This window comes from Chionomys nivalis, chromosome 8 (assembly GCF_950005125.1).
Source record: "Chionomys nivalis chromosome 8, mChiNiv1.1, whole genome shotgun sequence".
Taxonomy (NCBI): Eukaryota; Metazoa; Chordata; class Mammalia; order Rodentia; family Cricetidae; genus Chionomys; species Chionomys nivalis.
This window is the reverse complement of record NC_080093.1, coordinates 61,470,851-61,489,506: the sequence shown is the minus strand read 5'-3', so window position 1 is coordinate 61,489,506 and position 18,656 is coordinate 61,470,851. Positions and strand designations below refer to the sequence as shown.

Sequence of the window (18,656 nt, the reverse complement as noted above, 5' to 3'; positions counted from 1 at the left end):
ATTTTTGTGCCTCCCCCATTTTGCTGCTTGTCTGTCTTCTGGAAAAACTGACCACAGGGTCTATATTTCACCTCTAACCTGTTCATGTAGGGTTTCCCAAGGCCTGAATTCTACATGTGCCAAGCCCTCATTACAGGAACTAAGCCTGCACAGGGTCATTTCATCCTTTATCCTTTTGTATCCAACTCTTGACTCCAGAAAAACAGGTTCAGAATGCTTTTGTTCCTATAGAAGAGTAAAATGCCTGATCCTTCCTAAGGCCAAAATCTTGGAGGATGCAGTCCTTTAAGTTGGTCACGGGGACGGCAAAAAAAAAAAAAAAAAAAAAAAATCAGACTTTTATTACTGTGGATAGCAATCCAGGAGAAAAGAGCCTACAGGCCCCAGACCACCCCCTCTTGGAGCCCTCTAGACCACAGTCTTCCCACTCACTTCCCTGCCCTCGTGAGAAAACTCTTTCCAGTGGATATCCGTGGAGAAACGTGCAAGCATCATCTAGGAAGGACATGGTATCGTGGTTACAGAGGTATCACACCAGACTGCCATGCAGATTGTCCACAGGAGCTAGCCAGTTACTACTGGCAGAGACAGTGCAAACATAATGAGACACAGGACTCAGAATAAAATGCCGTCCCTGGGAGCATATTCCACCGGCTTCCTCTGCTCCTGCTTCTGCTGGTATCGGGCCTTCTGATAGAAAATGATGATGACCACAGTGACAATATTCAGAAGGATGACAAGCAGAACGAGCCAAAATGAGTATCCGTAAGAGTGGGTTGTTGTCTTGATGGTGATATCTGTATAAAGCTTGTGGGACAGTTCTTCTGAGAGATGGTTAGACTCTGTATTCCCCACGAACAGTACCATGGTCAGGAACACAAAAGGTGCTGGAAAGAAGATTGAGCATCATAAATGACACAATGAGGCACTCTTAACATTATTTTTGGCCGTATATGTGTTCATGCATGTATGTGCCTTTCTGTGGTAGGGGTCTGAATGTGCATATATGTATATGCACATACGCGTAGGCCAAAGGACAACACCAGGTGTTTTTTCTACCACTATCTACTTTTATTTATCTATTTATTTTTGCAGAGAGGGCAGAGACTCCCACTGAACCTGGAATTCTTTGTTTCAGCAGCAAGCCTCCGAGATCCCTCTTTTCTCTCCCTATCCCTTCCTATCCAGATACATGGTTACTGATATGCACCATTCTGCCTGACGTTTTTCTTGGTTGCTTGGGATCTGAACTCAGCTCCTTGTTTCTTTGTAGCAATCACTTTACTCATTGAGCCATCTACCTGTCCTTGTGATACATGTTTTAAAGTTACTTTAACTATTTAAATATATATATGAGCATGCATCTGTGTGAGTGTAGGTAGTCACCCACGGGGACCAGAATAGGGCATCAGACCCCTTGGAGCAGGTGTTATAGGTGTTTGTGAGTCACCCATGGGGAGGGAGGGCAGATTCCAACTCATATGTGTAGGTAGTCACCCACAGGAACCAGAATAGGGTATCGGATCCCTTGGAGCAGGTATTATAGGTGTTTGTGAATCACCCATGGGGAAGGGGACAGATTCCAACTCAGGTCCTTGTGGGTAGGGACTGGGCAGCAGTCATTCTTAACTGCTGAGTCATCTCTCCAGCTATGTGCCACCCTCTGCATTTTTAAAATATCCTTTATTCTCTTTATGGGATACATAATCCATAGGCATTTATTGAATAGCTACATGGGATTCTATAGTGTTTCAAGATGAAGGAGACTGTAAAAATAAGATGTAAGAAACAAACTAGATTCTAGGCATGACATTCTAAATGTCCTTCAGGACAGTATCTAACCTGTAGGCTCAGATCCTCTCAGAAGCTGTCTCTGGGTGACACACAGCCTGTGCCCCTGGGCGACGGATGTAGATGTGGAGGTGAGTGGACAGGGGATGGAAAGTGGATGTGGTGGGTTTATGGACAAACAAGATGTGGGAAGACACCAGCATCACAGGTGGAAGAGCAAGGGTGGGCAGTGGGTCACCCTCAACTGTGAGAGGTGAGTCCCACCAGGAGCAAGAGAGCCACAGGCTCTCAAGGGCTGGACATGTGCTACAAGGGCTAGATGGCCTCTGCAGATAGCCTACTCTGCAGGACCAAGGCAAGTGTAGCCTTGAACCAGGAAGTATTTTCTGCAAAGGAAGCGTACAGTTGTGTAGGTGGGCAAGAGGCAGGTGGTAACCAAGAGTCATGAGGTCTCTCTTTGACTTGGTGAAAATATTTGGAAAAGGATGGTAGTGATGCCTGCAGTGCCTAAGAACACACCAAAACCCAACAAACAGTGTGCTTTAAATATGTAATGCAAGTGACAGGTATTCATATGCCAGGAACACTGGAATAAAAAAATAAAACAAAACACTTTGGGAGGAAGATGAGGGTGAGGATGGATGCTCATGCCCAGGTGGGGTTCTGACACATCAGGGGAATCCCCGGGATGAAGTCTGTCTGGGATCCTTCATCTGCTGACATACACAGAATGTGCATAACTCTGAAGTCTCGGGCATCGGTTGTGTCCCACCCCACAGGCAGGGAAGCTCCCCAAACGGTCCTCTGAGAGAAGCTAATTAGGAGGGTTTGCAAGAGGAGAATGTTTGAGCAGCCCTTGATGACACACCTCACCCACAAAATAATGGCTTTATTTCTTAATTATTTGCATGAACAAAAGTCCCGTTCCTCTGATGCTCACTGGGCGCCTCTCACCCCTTCATTATCCTTCATTTTCCTCTTGTGAAGTTTCTTATAAAAGCTTAATTAATCATAAAGGAGTGGAATGGGCACAAGGTTAATGCTTTTACCCTAAAGTGGATTGTCTGGAGCTTTGATTTGCACAGGGAAGGGCTGGCATGTAGACACCTTGCCTATCTGGGCCCCTTCGAGGCAGATGCCTGGAGCCAGGGGTTCCACACTGCTTCTAGTTAATTGTTTTCCTTCCTTCCTTCTTTCTTCCTTCCTTCCTTCCTTCCTTCCTTCCTTCCTTCCTTCCTTCCTTCCTCCCTCCCTCCCTCCCTCCCTCCCTCCCTCCCTTCCTGAAATACTGGAGATCAAATCTAGAAGCCTGAAAACAGTAAGCAAATGCTCTACCACTGAACCACACCCCTGCCCTCTTTTCATTCTTTATTTTGCACAGCCAGAAGGGTCTTGAACTTGAGGGTCTTCTTGTCTCAGCCTCCTAAGTAGCCAGGAGTATAGGCTGCATCTAGGCCTGGTTAGTCTCACAGCTTCTCCAGAGCTGTAGATTGAAGGGCTGCAGGAGGCTGGGGATAGCAGTGGTGAGCTGTTCTGAAAGGCTTGGGGACATGAGCTTCCTCTAGGGCCCATCCCTGCTGGGCTATGAGACCTACTCATTGCTTCCTGTGTTCTCCAGTTGAGGGACAATGTTTATAGCAGACAGTTTGTGACAGTCTCTCTGGATCCAACCTTCTCTCCACCCACCTTAAAATCCCCTGTGGGCAACCCCAGCCACACTGGGACCAGTGTGGGCTGAGGTCAGGGGGCACGAGTTTCAGGCAGTGTTATGGCTGTTTCTTCCATCAGAATCCAACCAGATAATCCACTTCCTTTTCTGCCCACTGGGCCTGCTCACTACCTGCAGCTCAGGTGAGCATGGGCAAGCCTACCTCCACAGGGAATTGTAGCATTCTCATTGGCCCCAGGGCCTTAAAGTCAGTCTGATACCAGCCCTCCCTCACAGCTCCCCAAAGGCCAGGAAGCTACATTGTCAGTGCTAAACAGAAGCGCTTCTGTAGGATTAGCCTCTTGCAAACCAGTTTTTCACTAAACTCTGTAACACTCCAGATAAGGGAAGAAAATCAAAGGCTGTCTGAGGATATATGAGGACAGAATCTGTCTTACTGAGCATCGGGACACAAAAGACTATTTCCAACTCCTATGTTTGCCCAAAGGCCAAAAAGGTCTCCTCCAGACCCAGGTCAGAATGCAAACCTGGCCTTTACACACCCCTTACGGCCCTCTGTGTCAGAATATATGTCTGAGGCAGAAGGACCGTGGGAACTCCCTCTCCACAGCCTAGGTCTTTGTGGCTAGACATAAGCAGGCTGAGGGGTGACTTTCCAGACTCCTTTTCTTGTTTTCCTTCGCAGACATGGGCGGGGCCTCTGATACATGGACAGTCAGCCTGTTCTCCATTGCAGAGGAAAAGAGATGAGGCTACAGCCTTGAGGGGCCAGCTGGAAGCCCTGTGGGCTGCCGACAGGGCAGTACACGCCCACTGTAGCCTCTTGTCATCTCCCCTTCTCCTTTGGTGACCCACTTCTCCTCCACGTGCCTCTGAGGCTGGAGAACAGCTGACCCTGGACCCCCCAGTATGGATGAGTGTTCTTTTTTTTTTTTTTTTTGGTTTTTCGAGACAGGGTTTCTCTGTGGTTTTGGAGCCTGTCCTGGAACTAGCTCTTGTAGACCAGGCTGGTCTCGAACTCCCAGAGATCCGCCTGCCTCTGCCTCCCAAGTGCTGGGATTAAAGGAGTGCGCCACCACCGCCTGGCTGGATGAGTGTTCTTATCCAACTTGACGGGTAGGATTATCTTTCTTGGCTTCAGACATTGATGAGGTCATGTCAATGTGTGAATCTCTGAGAACTGGGCCCAGGATGCTCTCCTGACTCCTGGGAAATGGCAGACATTCCTTCTAGAGCTGCTTCTGGCGGAGTTCGGGGTGGGTACAGACAAATGACCTTTAAGAGGATTGAATCAACTGTGTTAGCGGCTACAGAGCACACACTGGGAAATCAGTGTACACAGTGATGAAGAGAAACAGACTTCCCACGACATGATCTCTAAATCCGGCCATGTCTGGGACCTCTGCTTCTGTTGGATCTGAGCTGCACGAGCAAAACTAAGAGCAATTCATTGTTTACTCTGGCAGTGAGTGAGATCTGGTGGCTGATGGAAGGGCCCTTGATGCTAGGGACCTATGTCTGGATTTGTAACCAAGTCCCTTAACCTCTGGTTCTGAGTTCCACTACAGTTGTGGTGGTTGCAATGTATGGGCAAAACCCATGGAGAGTGTTTTGACTGAGTCACAGCAGAATCCACTTCCCGCCTGGACTCTGTCCTCCACCCAGGTACCCACCCACGAAATAACAAAATCACCTAGCAACCACACAGCATCCTAACCCACAAGAAGAGTGTTGGCTCCAGATGGTATCCTCCCTTGCTCTGTGGCTTAGTCATCCAGGTGAGGCATCTCTGGAGTCCACATTTTCCCCTTGTGGAGGTAAGAAGGAGAGCGACATGTGTTCATGAGCATGTATTGGTATGCATAAGTATACACCTGTGTGTGCGCATGTGTATCTGTGTACATGTATGTGCACACAAGTCTTCCCAGGAAACTCACCGCTGAGTCCGTTCCAGGTGTAGACGCCCATAGGACCCAGGAACGTCTGGTAAGGGTTGCTGATGCTGTTGTAGAAGGTGAATATTGAGCTCAGTATGGAAGTTCCCAGACTCAGGACCAGGAATAAGATGGCCACCAAATGCAGAGTCTTCTGGGAAGAATTACCCAATATCCCTAGAACTAAAGCAACGTTTGGTGAATGCACAGTACAGAACGCAAATCCTAAGTACAGCCAAGCTAGAGAAGCTGTGGTGTCAGGGAAGGAAGCAGAATACTGTTCATCCTGTAAGACCAAGACGGCATGGACCAGGAGATGGCTCAGTCAGTAATGTTCTGTAGAGGTTCAATCCCCAGAACCCACCTAAAAAAGCCAGGGGTGATGGTGAGTGCTTACAATCTCAGTGTTGGGGAGACATCTGAGACGGGTGGACCCTGGGGCTCACTGGACAGTCAGTCTACTTGAACTGATGACCTACAGGTTCAAACAGAGACCCTGTCTCAGAAAACCAAGATGGGCATCACCTGAAGAATGACATCGGTAGTTGACTTTTTACCTCCACCTGCACACGTTTACATATGCACAGGCATCTGCATAGACACACTGAGTGCACATGTACATACAGGAACATACACAAACGCATGAGAATGAGCCAGCATCCTTCATGGCCAACCAGTCAGTGATCTTACTTGATGGCATAAGCACAGCATTAAAGGTGGCTGGATGTTTCAAGTTTTAGCAGAGGGTGGTCCCTCATACCCGCAACTTTCTTAGCAGTGATCTCTGCCCTCCAAGCCTTGCTAGTAAGACAATTCCATTGCCATAGCTTCCCTTTGGGTCTTAGAATCAGTTGCTTCTAACAGAAATGTTTAGGGTAGGTCACTGTGCAAATCCACATGCAGTAAGAATCCCATAAGCCCCGTGGCTTAGAAGAATTCAGTGAGCCAGGGGCAGATGACAGAGAAAAAAGCTGGAGAATAAGGGCCGGCTCATAGCTAGCAGTGGCTCCAGGAAAACATTTCTTGCTAGGACCAAGTCAGGGTACTTTCCCTGAGTCCAGACTCATGTCCTGGTCTCCACTCCAACACTGGAGGCAGCTGGGAACACAACCTTCTGGTTCCCCGCAGAACTTCCTTCTAAGCTTAAAGCACTTTACAAAATACCATCTGCATGTATCTTAAATGCAAAGAAGCTCCATAATGAATCTACACTCGTGGAAAACACAACGCAGGTGCACTGGGCAGAGCTGTCAGAACCTCGGGACTTCGAGATCTAGCAGCCGTTTTCCAGGGCACCGAGCTCCCCCACATCCCGCTCTGCTCACACACATCAGACCAGATGTGACAGGTGTGCTCTTCCTAGGTGCACAGAGAAGCTCTAATGGCTGTCAGTATATGTCAGGATCTCCCACAAAAGTGTGAGAGATCGTCTGTGAAGCCCCAAGGAAAAGACCACCAGAGAACGAGATTTGGTGCCGACTATAGGAACACTAACAAAATCACTGGGAACTCAAGCCACAGTGGCCACAGAGGGGTAAGTAAGAACTAGTCAAAGTCTCCTTCTCTCTCTTCCTGTTTCACTGGTTCCCACGGATATGGAGATGTTCACAGTCTTGGCTCAGCACAGCTTTAAGGAACAGGAAGTAGCCAGGCAGACCCGGATTCTTAGCTTCTAGGGCTGTGTGTGCTGGCTCCCGTGGGACAGGAGGAACAGCAAAGCAACTTCTGAACCATATCCTACCATTCGCCACCATCACCCTCTCTTTGCAAGGTGCTGCTCTCTATCCCCGTACCAAGAGAACTATTGAGTTCTCCGTGTGCCAAGTCCTACTGTACATGCCCTTGATTTCACCCTGTTCCGGATGCTCCGATGCTCGCTGTGGAAGCACACCATGCATGGGTGTCTCCTTTCTGACTTGTAAGGAAAACAAGAGCCTCTGTGTGGCTGAGAGACTTGTGTAAGAAACGGGGGCCAGGAGGGAGGGCTCAGTGGTTAAGAACACTAGTTGCTGTTGCAGAGAACATGAGTTCGATTCCTACCAACCCACATGGTGACTCACAACTATCTGTAAACTCCAGTTCCAGAAGAATCAGCATCCAGCTTCCAGAAGAAGTCTTATTCTGACTTCCATGGGCATATGATCCATACATATACATGCAGGCAAAAAATAAACTAAAATAAATAATTCCTTTTTTTTTAATGAAAGAAGTGGTCTTTACTGAACTGTGTTTCTGGGTGATCTGAGCGGACACAGGACCCCAGGATCTGACATTTACCTTGTGTAAGAGTATGTGCTCAGCCCAGTTTGGAAGAAATCATCTTAAATTTTAAGTCCTTGTATTTGTTTTTCTAAATCTGCCACGTCCACCTTCTAGACAAGGAGGGCGTGATCAAAAAATTGGGTGGTAGCAAAAGCCCTCCATGAAGAGAAAAGTCATCCTGAGTAGTGTATGACGGAGCCCAGATCAAGCATCTCCTGGAAGGGAGTGGCCTGAGGGCAGCAGCAATGGGTACTGCTGCATAGCAAGGGGCACTGCCTTAGAGAGCAAAGGGATGTGCAGGAAAGAGGGGCAGGAGAGATGGGAACTTGGCTACAGCATGTGCTAAACATTGACAAGTATCCCTTGTAACCCCAGGAGAACACAGCCTGCTCAAAAAGCAAAACACCAGCTCAGCAGTGCGTGAACCATGACTTCCCACCCCCACTGAAGAGCATCTCTCTCCTCAGAGGCACAGGGGCAAAGCTCAGCTTCTAGAGGCAACACCTCCTCGTCATTATGATGACTGGGTTTTTCCGTGACTTCCGTCAGTGACCCCTTTGGGAGACTGATCCCCTATCCCACGTTCTGTGCCTTGTAACCTAAGCGAGACTCTCAAAGACCACCTGGACTGGGGCTTCACTAGTCCCTGACTTAACCAAGTGGGATCTCTCTCTGGCTCCTCCACACTCCTATGTAAATGGCATATTTAAAAGGTTTTGCTTATACTAACTCAGTATGTGCTGATTTTGAAACTGGAGGGAGGTGACGTCACAAGGAGAATAGGGAAAAGCAGCCGAGCTAGGGAAACACACCCAGCCGGAGGTCCAGACTGGTCCCTGTGGATGTGTCAGCCATTCATCCCCTCAAGGTGGATCCATTTCCTGTTCCCCAGCAGTCAGGTCAGGAGGAAACCCTTGCTCTCAAGGGAAGTTGGCTGGGGACAAAAGAGCTTTCTCTCTCCTTGGCAGTCCTGTAGTCAAGGAAATAACTGGAATATTTAAGCCAAGAGCAGAAACTTGAGTGTGAGGAACACGCCTGGTGTCCCGAACACCTGGATTTCTCTTGAGTGTCTCTCTGCCTCACACACTGACTTCCGGTTATAAGTGAATGTTCACTTACAATTGGAATATTCCACTAAAAAGTGATTGTCCAGGGCTGCAGACATGGCTGAGTGGGTGAAATGCTTGCCCTGAAGGCATCAGGACCTGAGTTCAACCTTCCCAGAGCCCGTGTTTAAAAAAGAAGCCAGGCACAGAGCCTGTAATGCCAGCCCTGGGAAACTACCTTGCTTGCCTGTCAGTCTGGCAGAATCAATCAGTGAGCTCCAGGTTCCCTTCGAGACCTTGTCTCAGATCATAGGGTGGAGGGGTTGGGGAGATGGCTCAGCAGTTAAGGGTGCTTACTGTTCTTCTTGTAGAGAACCAACCCAGCTTCCATTTCCAGCACCTACACAGAGGTTCTCAATACAGGGGAGTCAGTACCGTCTGGTCTCCTTGAGTTGCTACATCCACATGATGGATATACACTTGCACAAGCTTACATACATACACATAAAATTAAAAAGAAAAAAACAAGATGTAACATAATTGGAAAACACAGGGTGCTGACCTCCGGCTTCCGTGAACGTGTGCACACTCATGCACAAGCACTTGCACTTGACATGCATGCCCCAAAAGAAAAAGAAAATGACAATCAAATATAGCTCTGCCTTGACTTTCAATAAGATTTAACAGACGTGATTTTCCAAAGAGAGCTAATTTGGGGCTGCTGACTCATACTTTCCTACGTACTTGGGGGGGCAATTCATCTTAATTTGAACTGCTGCATTGTAAAACTGATTTCTGAATTCCCTGCCACCTATAACAGCTCTGTCTTCCCAGCTCCAGCCTCAGAACTCAGAGAATGCTAAGCTGAAAGTTTGGTGAGAGTTAGCCAGAGTGCAATAACAATAGCCCGCCCAGCATCTGACAGCTGTTCCCTCCCCGGAAAATTAGCAGAGACACGGAGTTCTTTTTCTTTTTCTTCTTTCATGGGACAAGCTTCCGATTCAGGAGTCCCATCACAATGGGAGCTAATTGCCCTGATTCTGGTGGCCTTAGAAAGAGGCCAAGAACAGGCACACAGAGATGACAGCAGATATCTCAGCCGGGCACTCAGACACCCAGATCCCCACAGGAGAAGATTCATTCACTCGGGTCCACTTGCCATCTGCCCTCCACCTCCAGGCCTTGTTTTCTGTGAGTTCATAGACACTGAGAGGGATGGTGGATACTGTCAACTTGTAGGATCTAGAATTCTCCGGGGAGCAAACCTCTTTGCATGACTGTGAGGGAGCTTCTAGACTGGGTTAAGAGAAGTGGTGAGCACCAGGGTTCACCTCTCTCCTTCCTCCTTCTCCCCCCCCCCCCAACTTCTTCTGTTTTCTACCTGTGGATACCATACACCATGTGACCAGCAACCACATGCTCCTCCCATGGTGACTTTTCCATCATGACAGATTGTGCTTTACAACTGTGAGCAGGAACAACTTCCTCCCTTAATGGCCTTTGCCAGATATTTTGTTTTAGAAACACAAGTAACTAGGACTGATTCCACTCCCTCAGACACCTGGCCACCAGGGACCTGACCCAGTGTGATGCTGACATTAGTGCACATCACAGGGACTGAATGATCTTAGACCTGGGACTTCCCAGGAAGTCACAGCAAGCGCCTCAACCTCTTGGACAATTGCTAAGGTTGTCTTGGGAGAAAACTGACTAAGCCTTCTGGTTTGGCCCACTCTCTCCATCTCCTCCTTCCAATGTGGTCACATCTATAAGAAGGAAAAAGGATAAACAGCCCTCCTCCAGAAAACGCATCCTGATACATGAGATGAAGTCAGAGTAGGGAGTAGGGAGTCTTCACATAGTCTCAAGAAATCAACTTCATTTGTTCTTTACTTTGCAATTAGTTTCTGTGCTGTATTTACCTTCTTAATTCAGTTCTGTTTAATACCACAATGTTGAGATCACAGAAAAGAAATAAGAGCCAGTGAAGACTGGGGACAGAGGAAAAGCCAGATCGTGACAGCCCACTGGTGACAGTTGATCCTTGGCTTAAGTTCAGCACCTGGAGACCATTGAGCTGACACTTGCCCTCAGCCTGCCTGTGTTCATCTGTAAGGTTGTTTCCTGAGCTTTCAAACACCAAAAAATCAACTTCAAGCAACCACTGCCAAGAGGCATGAAAGTAATGCCCAAAGCTTGTGCCAGCCTTTGTATCTGACTAAGGCAAGGTTGGTGACCATCAACCCTGAGTCAGAATTACTGTCTGTCTGTCTTAAAACCATCCAGTGTATTGATCACTTTTTCCATTGCTACAATCAAGCACTTAATGAAAGCAATTAAAGGAGAGAAGGTTCACAGTTTGAGAGTACAGTCCACCATGGTGGGCAAACATGGTGGCAGGAACTCGAGACAACTAGACACATTGCATATGCAGTCTGGAAGAAGGAAGGGAAGGAGGAGGAGGAGGAGGAGGAGGAGGAGGAGGAGGAGGAGAAGAAGAAGAAGAAGAAGAAGAAGAAGAAGAAGAAGAAGAAGAAGAAGAAGAAGAAGAAGAGAGGGATGCTGATGATACGTTCACCTTTTCCATTTTCTGCAGTCTGAGACCTTCATCCATGAGATGATACCACCCACATCTGAGACCTTCATCCATGAGATGATACCACCCACATTTAGGGTGGATTGTCTCACCTCAACCCAATATAGAAATTCCCTCTCAGAAATGCTCGAGGCTTGTCTCCTAGGTAATGCTGCTTCCCATCAGGTTGGTAATCAATGTTAGAAATTGACTAAAATGTCCCCCACAGGTTCAAGTTTTCAAGGCTCAGACTCCAGCCTGCGGCACAATTTTAGAGGCTGTGGAAACTTTCAGAGACACATTCTGGCTACAAGAAGTATATTACCAAGGCAAGCCTTTTGAAGTTAGACCCACTTTGGTGCTGGCTTGTGCTGTCTGGTCCAACCTATGTGAGGAAACTACCTCACACTCCACCATCACAGTTGAACCTGCTCCACCATGCCTTTCTCACCAGAATGAGCTGGAATCCCTGAGACCACGAACAAAAAAATAAATCCTGCTTCCCTTAAGTTGCTTTTCTCGGGTGTTTTGTCATAGTTATATGGAAAATAGCACACCTAAATAAGAGGGATGGGAACTGAATCTGGCATTCTTCTCATTGGTATGGGTGGCCAAATACAGAGGGTCCTGGCAGTCTCCAGAAGACTGCATCTCTGGGCCAGAGTCAGTGCCATGGTAACTCAGCTGTTGGAGTGTCACATGTCTACTAACCTAGGTTTCTTGGGACCAAGATCAAAGAGACCTAGTGCCATGGGAAGAGAAATAACACTCATTGAAATTTCAAAGTGATTATGGAAAGAAGCTTGGTCTGGTCAGGACAGAGACTGGAGATCACCTTCTGAGGGGTGCCACATTCAAGTGACACATTGCACCATTCCTGCCATCCTGGGGAAATAGTACACATCATGCCCCTTAGGACCTATGGTATTCTCAGAGCCAAGTGGTTAACTTCATTAGGGATCCTATTATAAAGCACTCAAGAGCCAAACCAGGGGAGGCAGGGGAGCACACCCTTGTGAGCGTGAGTACTCCTTCTAGGAGTCCACAGGACTGTGTTCCCCACCCTACCGCCAGCTGTTGTGGATGCTTACATGAGTGCAGGGTGTTGCACTGCAGAGGAGGAGGAGCTTCCCTTGCCTTGGATGGGGAACACTTCACTATGGGAGCTGTGTACAAATCCTATCAGCACCTAAGTCTAAGACCTTCACTCACACAGCGGCTATTTTGAGCTGAAATTATACAGCTGGAACTTTAGGAGTAGCAAAGACCATCTACTCACGGCTAGACAGAGCTAAACGATCTCTTATCTGGACTTTAGACAAACCAGGACCCATCTACCCAGCCTGAGCTCACTGCCAGGCCAGTTCCACAACAGAAGGGTTCTTGACTGGAGCTGACTGGGCATCATCTCCATTCATTGACCCATTGTTGCCTGGATGGTTTTGACACTTTAAACCAAACACTATTGCCCATTCTGCTCTTTCACTGAAAACTCTGTAATCCAAATAGACACAATATATTAGAACCACTCCGCGCAGAAGTGTAGCAGGGCCTGGTGATATGCTTCACTGCCTGAGGATTTCAGTGTGTCCTAGCCTTAGCCACAAAGCTAAAACACTTGGCTTTTCAAGGGGAAGCATCTGTTTGTCAGTGCTGAATAGGACACTGCATGTTTAATTTTATACAGATTTAATTTTGCTACCAGTGATTGACTAATGATGTACATGACAGCCTGACTTACTTGCAGGAGAGCAGAGTGTCCCACTGTAACTACTGGATTCTGCTGACAGGGTTAGCAACAGAAGGTCTTTAACATTGCCTACATACATGTTTTAAGGATGACTTCCTGTCTGGGAGAACCATTTATATGTTCAGTGCTTACCACAGTCACATGTATGGAAAATCCCATAGTCCCTGAGTGGCCCCTAGATGCCTACCAGCAACTGTGTAGCATCTTCCTCCGTGGGGTGGTTGTTGACTTTCTGGAGCAATGGGAGGTTGGACTGTAAGTGTGAGGCGTGGCTACAGTGGCTTTCCAGTACTAAAGGATAAAACCAGAGAGAACTGGGCACTGGCAACACAAGCTTTCTGACTCTGGTGATACACTAAGTGGAAGGACCCCAAACTCTGCCCCCCATCCTGACTGAGGCTGTCCTTGCTCTCCAGACACCAGCATGCTTACTCCCAGTCACTTAAGGCTGACTTGCCAGGCCTGACCTTTCCTGTCCTTCTCTGGGCCTCCCTGGCTAGATAGAGACTCAGGGCTTCCAGTGAGGCCATCAGTCTCTAGATGGAATCAGCTGATCCCCAGTCAACACTGTATAGACTTCTGTCTCCAATTTAAGGCATTTAAATCTGCCAGAGGATTCCCAAACAAGCCTACTTTTGGGTTTTAAAATGGTATCATTAAAGGGGCCTTTGAAATCTTAGCTTCTGGTTGTTGTAGAGCACTTCTCTTCACCTTCCTGAGAGGCTGAGGCCAGCACCAGGGGAGGGGAGAAGCAGCTGAACCCTCAGGGAAGATGTGGTTTTCCTACCACTCAAAGACCCTTTGGGAGTTAAAAACACATTGCCCTTGATTTATGGAAACCATTTTATTAACGAAATCATAAACCTACTAGAACTCCATTCTAGAGTACGGGCACCAAATATTACACTGGCATATGGTAGTAGACAGTGTATTCTTAGAAGCTTAAACATCGCTAACCAGTTGTACAGACCCTGTGTGCATCACCACAAAACACAACGCCCACTTATATGCTATACAATGTACAAATGCGACTTTCACATATCAAGAACCATAATGCCAGATCTCAAGCTATAAAACTCAAGTAGCTACATTTGCCTATCCTCAACAGTTTCTTATTTTGTATATATAGAAAAAAAAGACATTATTATATCAGAAATGAGGAACAAATAGGAATTCCTGTAAGTGATGGGATTAATAAGAAATTAAATGTCACTTCCAGCAATGAGATATTTTGAACACAAAAGCGTAAGTTCAAGAAGCTGGGAAATACGGACTGGGTGTTGATGTTTACTGCTTTGGACTTTCCCTATGTAAGTGATTATGAACTTCTGGATGGAGCTAGATGTCCTGTGTCAAAACCCATGGTTAACATCCTTTAAGATACTGCTCTTGCTGGCTATTAAACACTATAAAACTTCCACATACTTTAATTATTTATTTGTCAATAAACTAGATAGGTACGATTCAAGCCCAGACGCTGCTAAAATGGTTTAGACTCTGACAATAACAAGATAACCAGAGAGGAGGAGTCTAAAATAAAGATAAACACCTTTTCAAAACCATGAGTTAATCCACTGATAACCTAACTTGGGGCTTCGAAGAGATTAGTACCAAATGGCTATTTGGCCAAAATACAAACTTATAGGAATCTTAGCCATTCTTTCTATCCCCATTCAAATTAGGTGATCACTTACCTTCAAAGTTTTTGTCCAGCTCTTGAAGGCCTTCATTCAAATCTTGAGTACTCATACCACGGAAAAGGCCATAAGTGATGACAATAGTACCATTGGAAACAGCATCTGTGAAGAAAATAGTGCTGGTGACCCATACTTGTGTCCCCAGAATCGAGCAGATGACAACAACAGAGCCAAGGCTTGTGAGAAAGCCAGATAGGAACATCAACGTCTTCTGTGTAGTTGGCATTTTCTCAGGAAAGAAGCTCCCTGGGATGGAATAACAACCAACTTAGGATATTTGGAGGCCTTATCATTTGGAGTCCAGTGTTTAGGAAGAAAGTCTAGTATTCTGTTGTGAGTGTGAAAGCTGTGCCTTCACCGGAAGTTTTATGCTCCTGGACATTGAACTATGAACAAGGCCATAAAGATGTGCAGACACTGAACTTTGGTCTAGAACAAGCAGTTGCTATGGCTGCAACCAACCAGCATGAAGAAGGGCTGGGCTGTCCTTCCAGGACTTCCTCAATCACATGACTAATTTATAACCTTTATCATGCCATGGAAGCCAGGTTAACCAACTGTGTGAGGACACAATTTGAATTCTCAAGTGATGAAAATAGAGACCTGTACCCCAAAGGGATGGAAGCACAGGGCCCCAGCATCATTGGAAATCACCTAGGATAGACTTATTTATCCTTTACTGAGATTCCTGAAGCAAGCTTCAAACCTTTGCCAAGGTCATGTGAAATGGAAAGAGAAAGGTTCACCCTTCTAGGTTACATACCCTTATTCTTAGACCTTATTATTATTAGCCCTTCAAGTTCCCTCTTTCATGGCATCCTGTTTGCATCTTATTTAAATGATAGCATCAGAGGGTGTATTATTAACAGCCTTTAATACTCTGCTAAAAGTGACTCTAAACATTCTTGCAGAGATCTCTGTCTTATTTACTTTTCTATTACTGTGAAGGGACACATGACCAAGGCAACTTACAAAAGAAAGCATTTAATTGGGGGCTTGCTTACTCTTCCAGAGGGTCAGTTTATGATCATCATGGCAGTGGGTGAAGCAGCCCTCAGGTATGACAATAGAGGAGTAGCTGAGAGCTTATATCCCGAACTGAAGGCAGGGGGTAAAGAGAAAGGGAAAGACTTTGTTTGGCATGGGCTTTTGAAACCTCAAAGTCCACTCCCAGTGACATATCTCCTCCAAGATGGCCACAGCTTCTCCCACAAGGCCACACCTCCAATCCTTTCTAAACAATACACCAACTTGGAATTAAACATTCAAATACACGAGACTATAGGGGCTATTTTCATTCTAACCACTGTAATTTCTTACTCCGTTCCTTGTGGCCCAGCAGATAATAGTCTACAAAGAGTTATTTCCAGTCCTCGGTTTCCCACTCGTTTCTTGAGATTATAAACAGGCTCACATTCTATTTTTTACTTTCATTTTTTATTGTGGTCTTTCATTACAGAGCATAGCATTTGCACATCAGAACCCCCTGCTCTTCTTAAATATCCTACTTACCTGTGGGGTGAGGGTTCTTCTCTCATAAGGGCAGCAAACCGACTGAAGACACACAAATCACTAGGCTCAGTCTCTTCACTTCTGTGGGAAAGAGAAGCATACAGCTAAGCATAGAACAATCAGATAGGTATTGAAATGCAAGGAAGGCAGTTCAGCTATAGCTAGGAGAGGGTAATTGATGCCACACTTCTGTCACTAGATAGATTGATGACGGGTGGGTGGATGGATAGATGGATGAATGGATGGATGATCAAGTCACCACATTAAACCTTCCTCCCCCACTGCCCAGGGACCTTAAAACTACTGCTAAAAAGAAACACAAGCAGGAGGACCTTTATATCTGGCTGAAGAACTGAGGTTGAGGTTGTGACTTCTGGAGCATTTGGAGTGTATTGAACAAGATTCCAGTTATACACAAATGTGGTTCAGAAGCCCTTCTAACCCCCTAGCGGCTTCAACCTATGGTTCTACTGCACATTAGCAGGGTGAGACTCTCTCAGGCTGGTTGTGAAGCATCATGTGAGGACAGTGAGGTTTCAGAGGCCTGATGGATGGTGCTGTAACTCTTCACTGTTCCTATCAACTGGGGTATAAGACTCTTAGAGAATGCCTCTGTCATTCAGGCCAGGGAGCAAAACAGGCTGTTCCTTAAGCCCGAGCTGTTTAAGGGTTTTTACAGACACAGCCTAACAAAGCTAAAAACCATCTAGAACACTCAAGAGCATTGCCTTCAAGCAACAACAAGAAATTATAAATGTTACAGTAAAATGAAAATAAGGTGGGAAAATAAGGCATCCTCACCTCCCCCATCAATAGAAGCGCCCTCAAAGACAATGTAGATGTTTAAAGCAGGAGTTGAGAATCAGAAATGCTATTATAAAAATCTTCAAGGATTTAAAAGAAAGAATTATGTAATGGACAAAAGGTGTCAGTCAGCTTCAGCTGTCAACTTGTCCTACCTGGAAAGAGGAAATCTCAGTTCAGGAATTGCCTCCATTGGACTGACTAGTCGGCACGTCTGTGGGGCATTTTCTTTTTTCCCCCCTTTATTTTATTTTATTTAAAACAATCTTTTTTTAATTTCATATATCAATCCCAGTTTTCTCTCCCTCCCCTCTTCCCACTTCCCCCACCTGATGTGGGAGTCCCCTCTGTGTGTTGCTTGTATTGGTTAATGAATAAAGAAACTGCCTTAGCCTGATAGGGCAGAACTTAGGTAGGCAGAGAAGACTGAGCTGAATTTTGGGAGGAAGAAAGCAGAGTGAGAGAGATGTCATGGATCCACTGGAGACAGATGCTGGGAATTTTATCCGGTAAGCCACTGCCATGTGGTGATACATAGATTAATAGAAATGGGTTAAACTATGATGTAAGAGTTAGCCAATAAGAAGTTAGAGCTAATGGGTCAAGCAGTGTTTTATTTAATACAGTTTCTCTGTGGTTATTTTGGGGCTAAGCTAGCCGAGTGGCTGTGATGAACAAGTGGCCCCCTTCCTGTTACACCCACCTTTCCCCCACTCCAGTCCCATTCATTCCTCAGAGAGGGTGAGGCCTCCCGTGGCGAGTCAACAAAGTCTGTCACATCACTTGAGGCAGGACCAAGGCACTCACTCCTCCCTGTATCTTACGTGGCTTGGGCAGTTTGAGAGGCTACTGGCCATGAAACCAGTATTTATCCATAGATATTAATTCTTATTTATTTATTTAAACTCTCTTTTCTCATTTTACATACCAATCCAAGTTTGCTCTCCTTTCTCTGCTCCCGCTGCCCCACCTCCCACCCACCCCACTCCCATCCACTCCTCAGAGAGGGTAAGTCTTCTTATGGGGAGTCAAAAAAGTCTGGCACATCAGATTGAGTCAGGACCAAGGCCCTTGACCCTATATCTAGGCTGAGCAAGGTATCCCTCCAAAGAGAACGGGCTCTAAAAAGCCAGTTCAAGTACTAGAGATAAATCCTGGTTCCACTGCCAGTGGCCCTACACACTGCCCTAGCCACATGACTGCCACCCACATTCAGAGGGCCCAGTTTAGTCCTGGGGCAGTAAGCTCCCACTAGCTCAGGTCAGCTGTTTCTGTGGGTGTCCCTATTATGGTCTTGACTCCTTTGCTCATATTATCACTCCTCCCTCTATTTGACTGGACTTTGGGTCACACTGAACCTTATAGAAGAAAAAGTGGGGGCTGGAGAGATGGCTCAGTGGTTAAGAGCATTGCCTTGCTCTTCCAAAGGTCCTGAGTTCAATTCCCAGCAACCACATGGTGGCTCACAACCATCTGCAATGAGGTCTGGTGCCCTCTTCAAGCCTGCAGGCATACACGCGGACAAAATATTATATACATAATAAATAAACAAACAAATAAATAAATATTTAAAAAAAAAGAAAAAGTGGGAAGTAGCCTTGAATGCATAGGCACAG

General features: G+C 46.3%; 1 protein-coding gene across 1 annotated transcript; it reads right to left on the bottom strand.

The window, feature by feature from the left end:
* Positions 1-615: 615 nt before the first annotated feature.
* On the bottom strand, positions 616-14,950 carry Clrn3 (clarin 3). The gene is made up of 3 exons (XM_057777038.1): positions 14,722-14,950; positions 5,398-5,577; positions 616-887 (listed from the first exon to the last, which is right to left on the bottom strand). The coding sequence occupies exons 1-3, from the start codon at positions 14,948-14,950 to the stop codon at positions 616-618; spliced, it is 681 nt and encodes a 226-aa protein (XP_057633021.1).
* Positions 14,951-18,656: the final 3,706 nt, after the last annotated feature.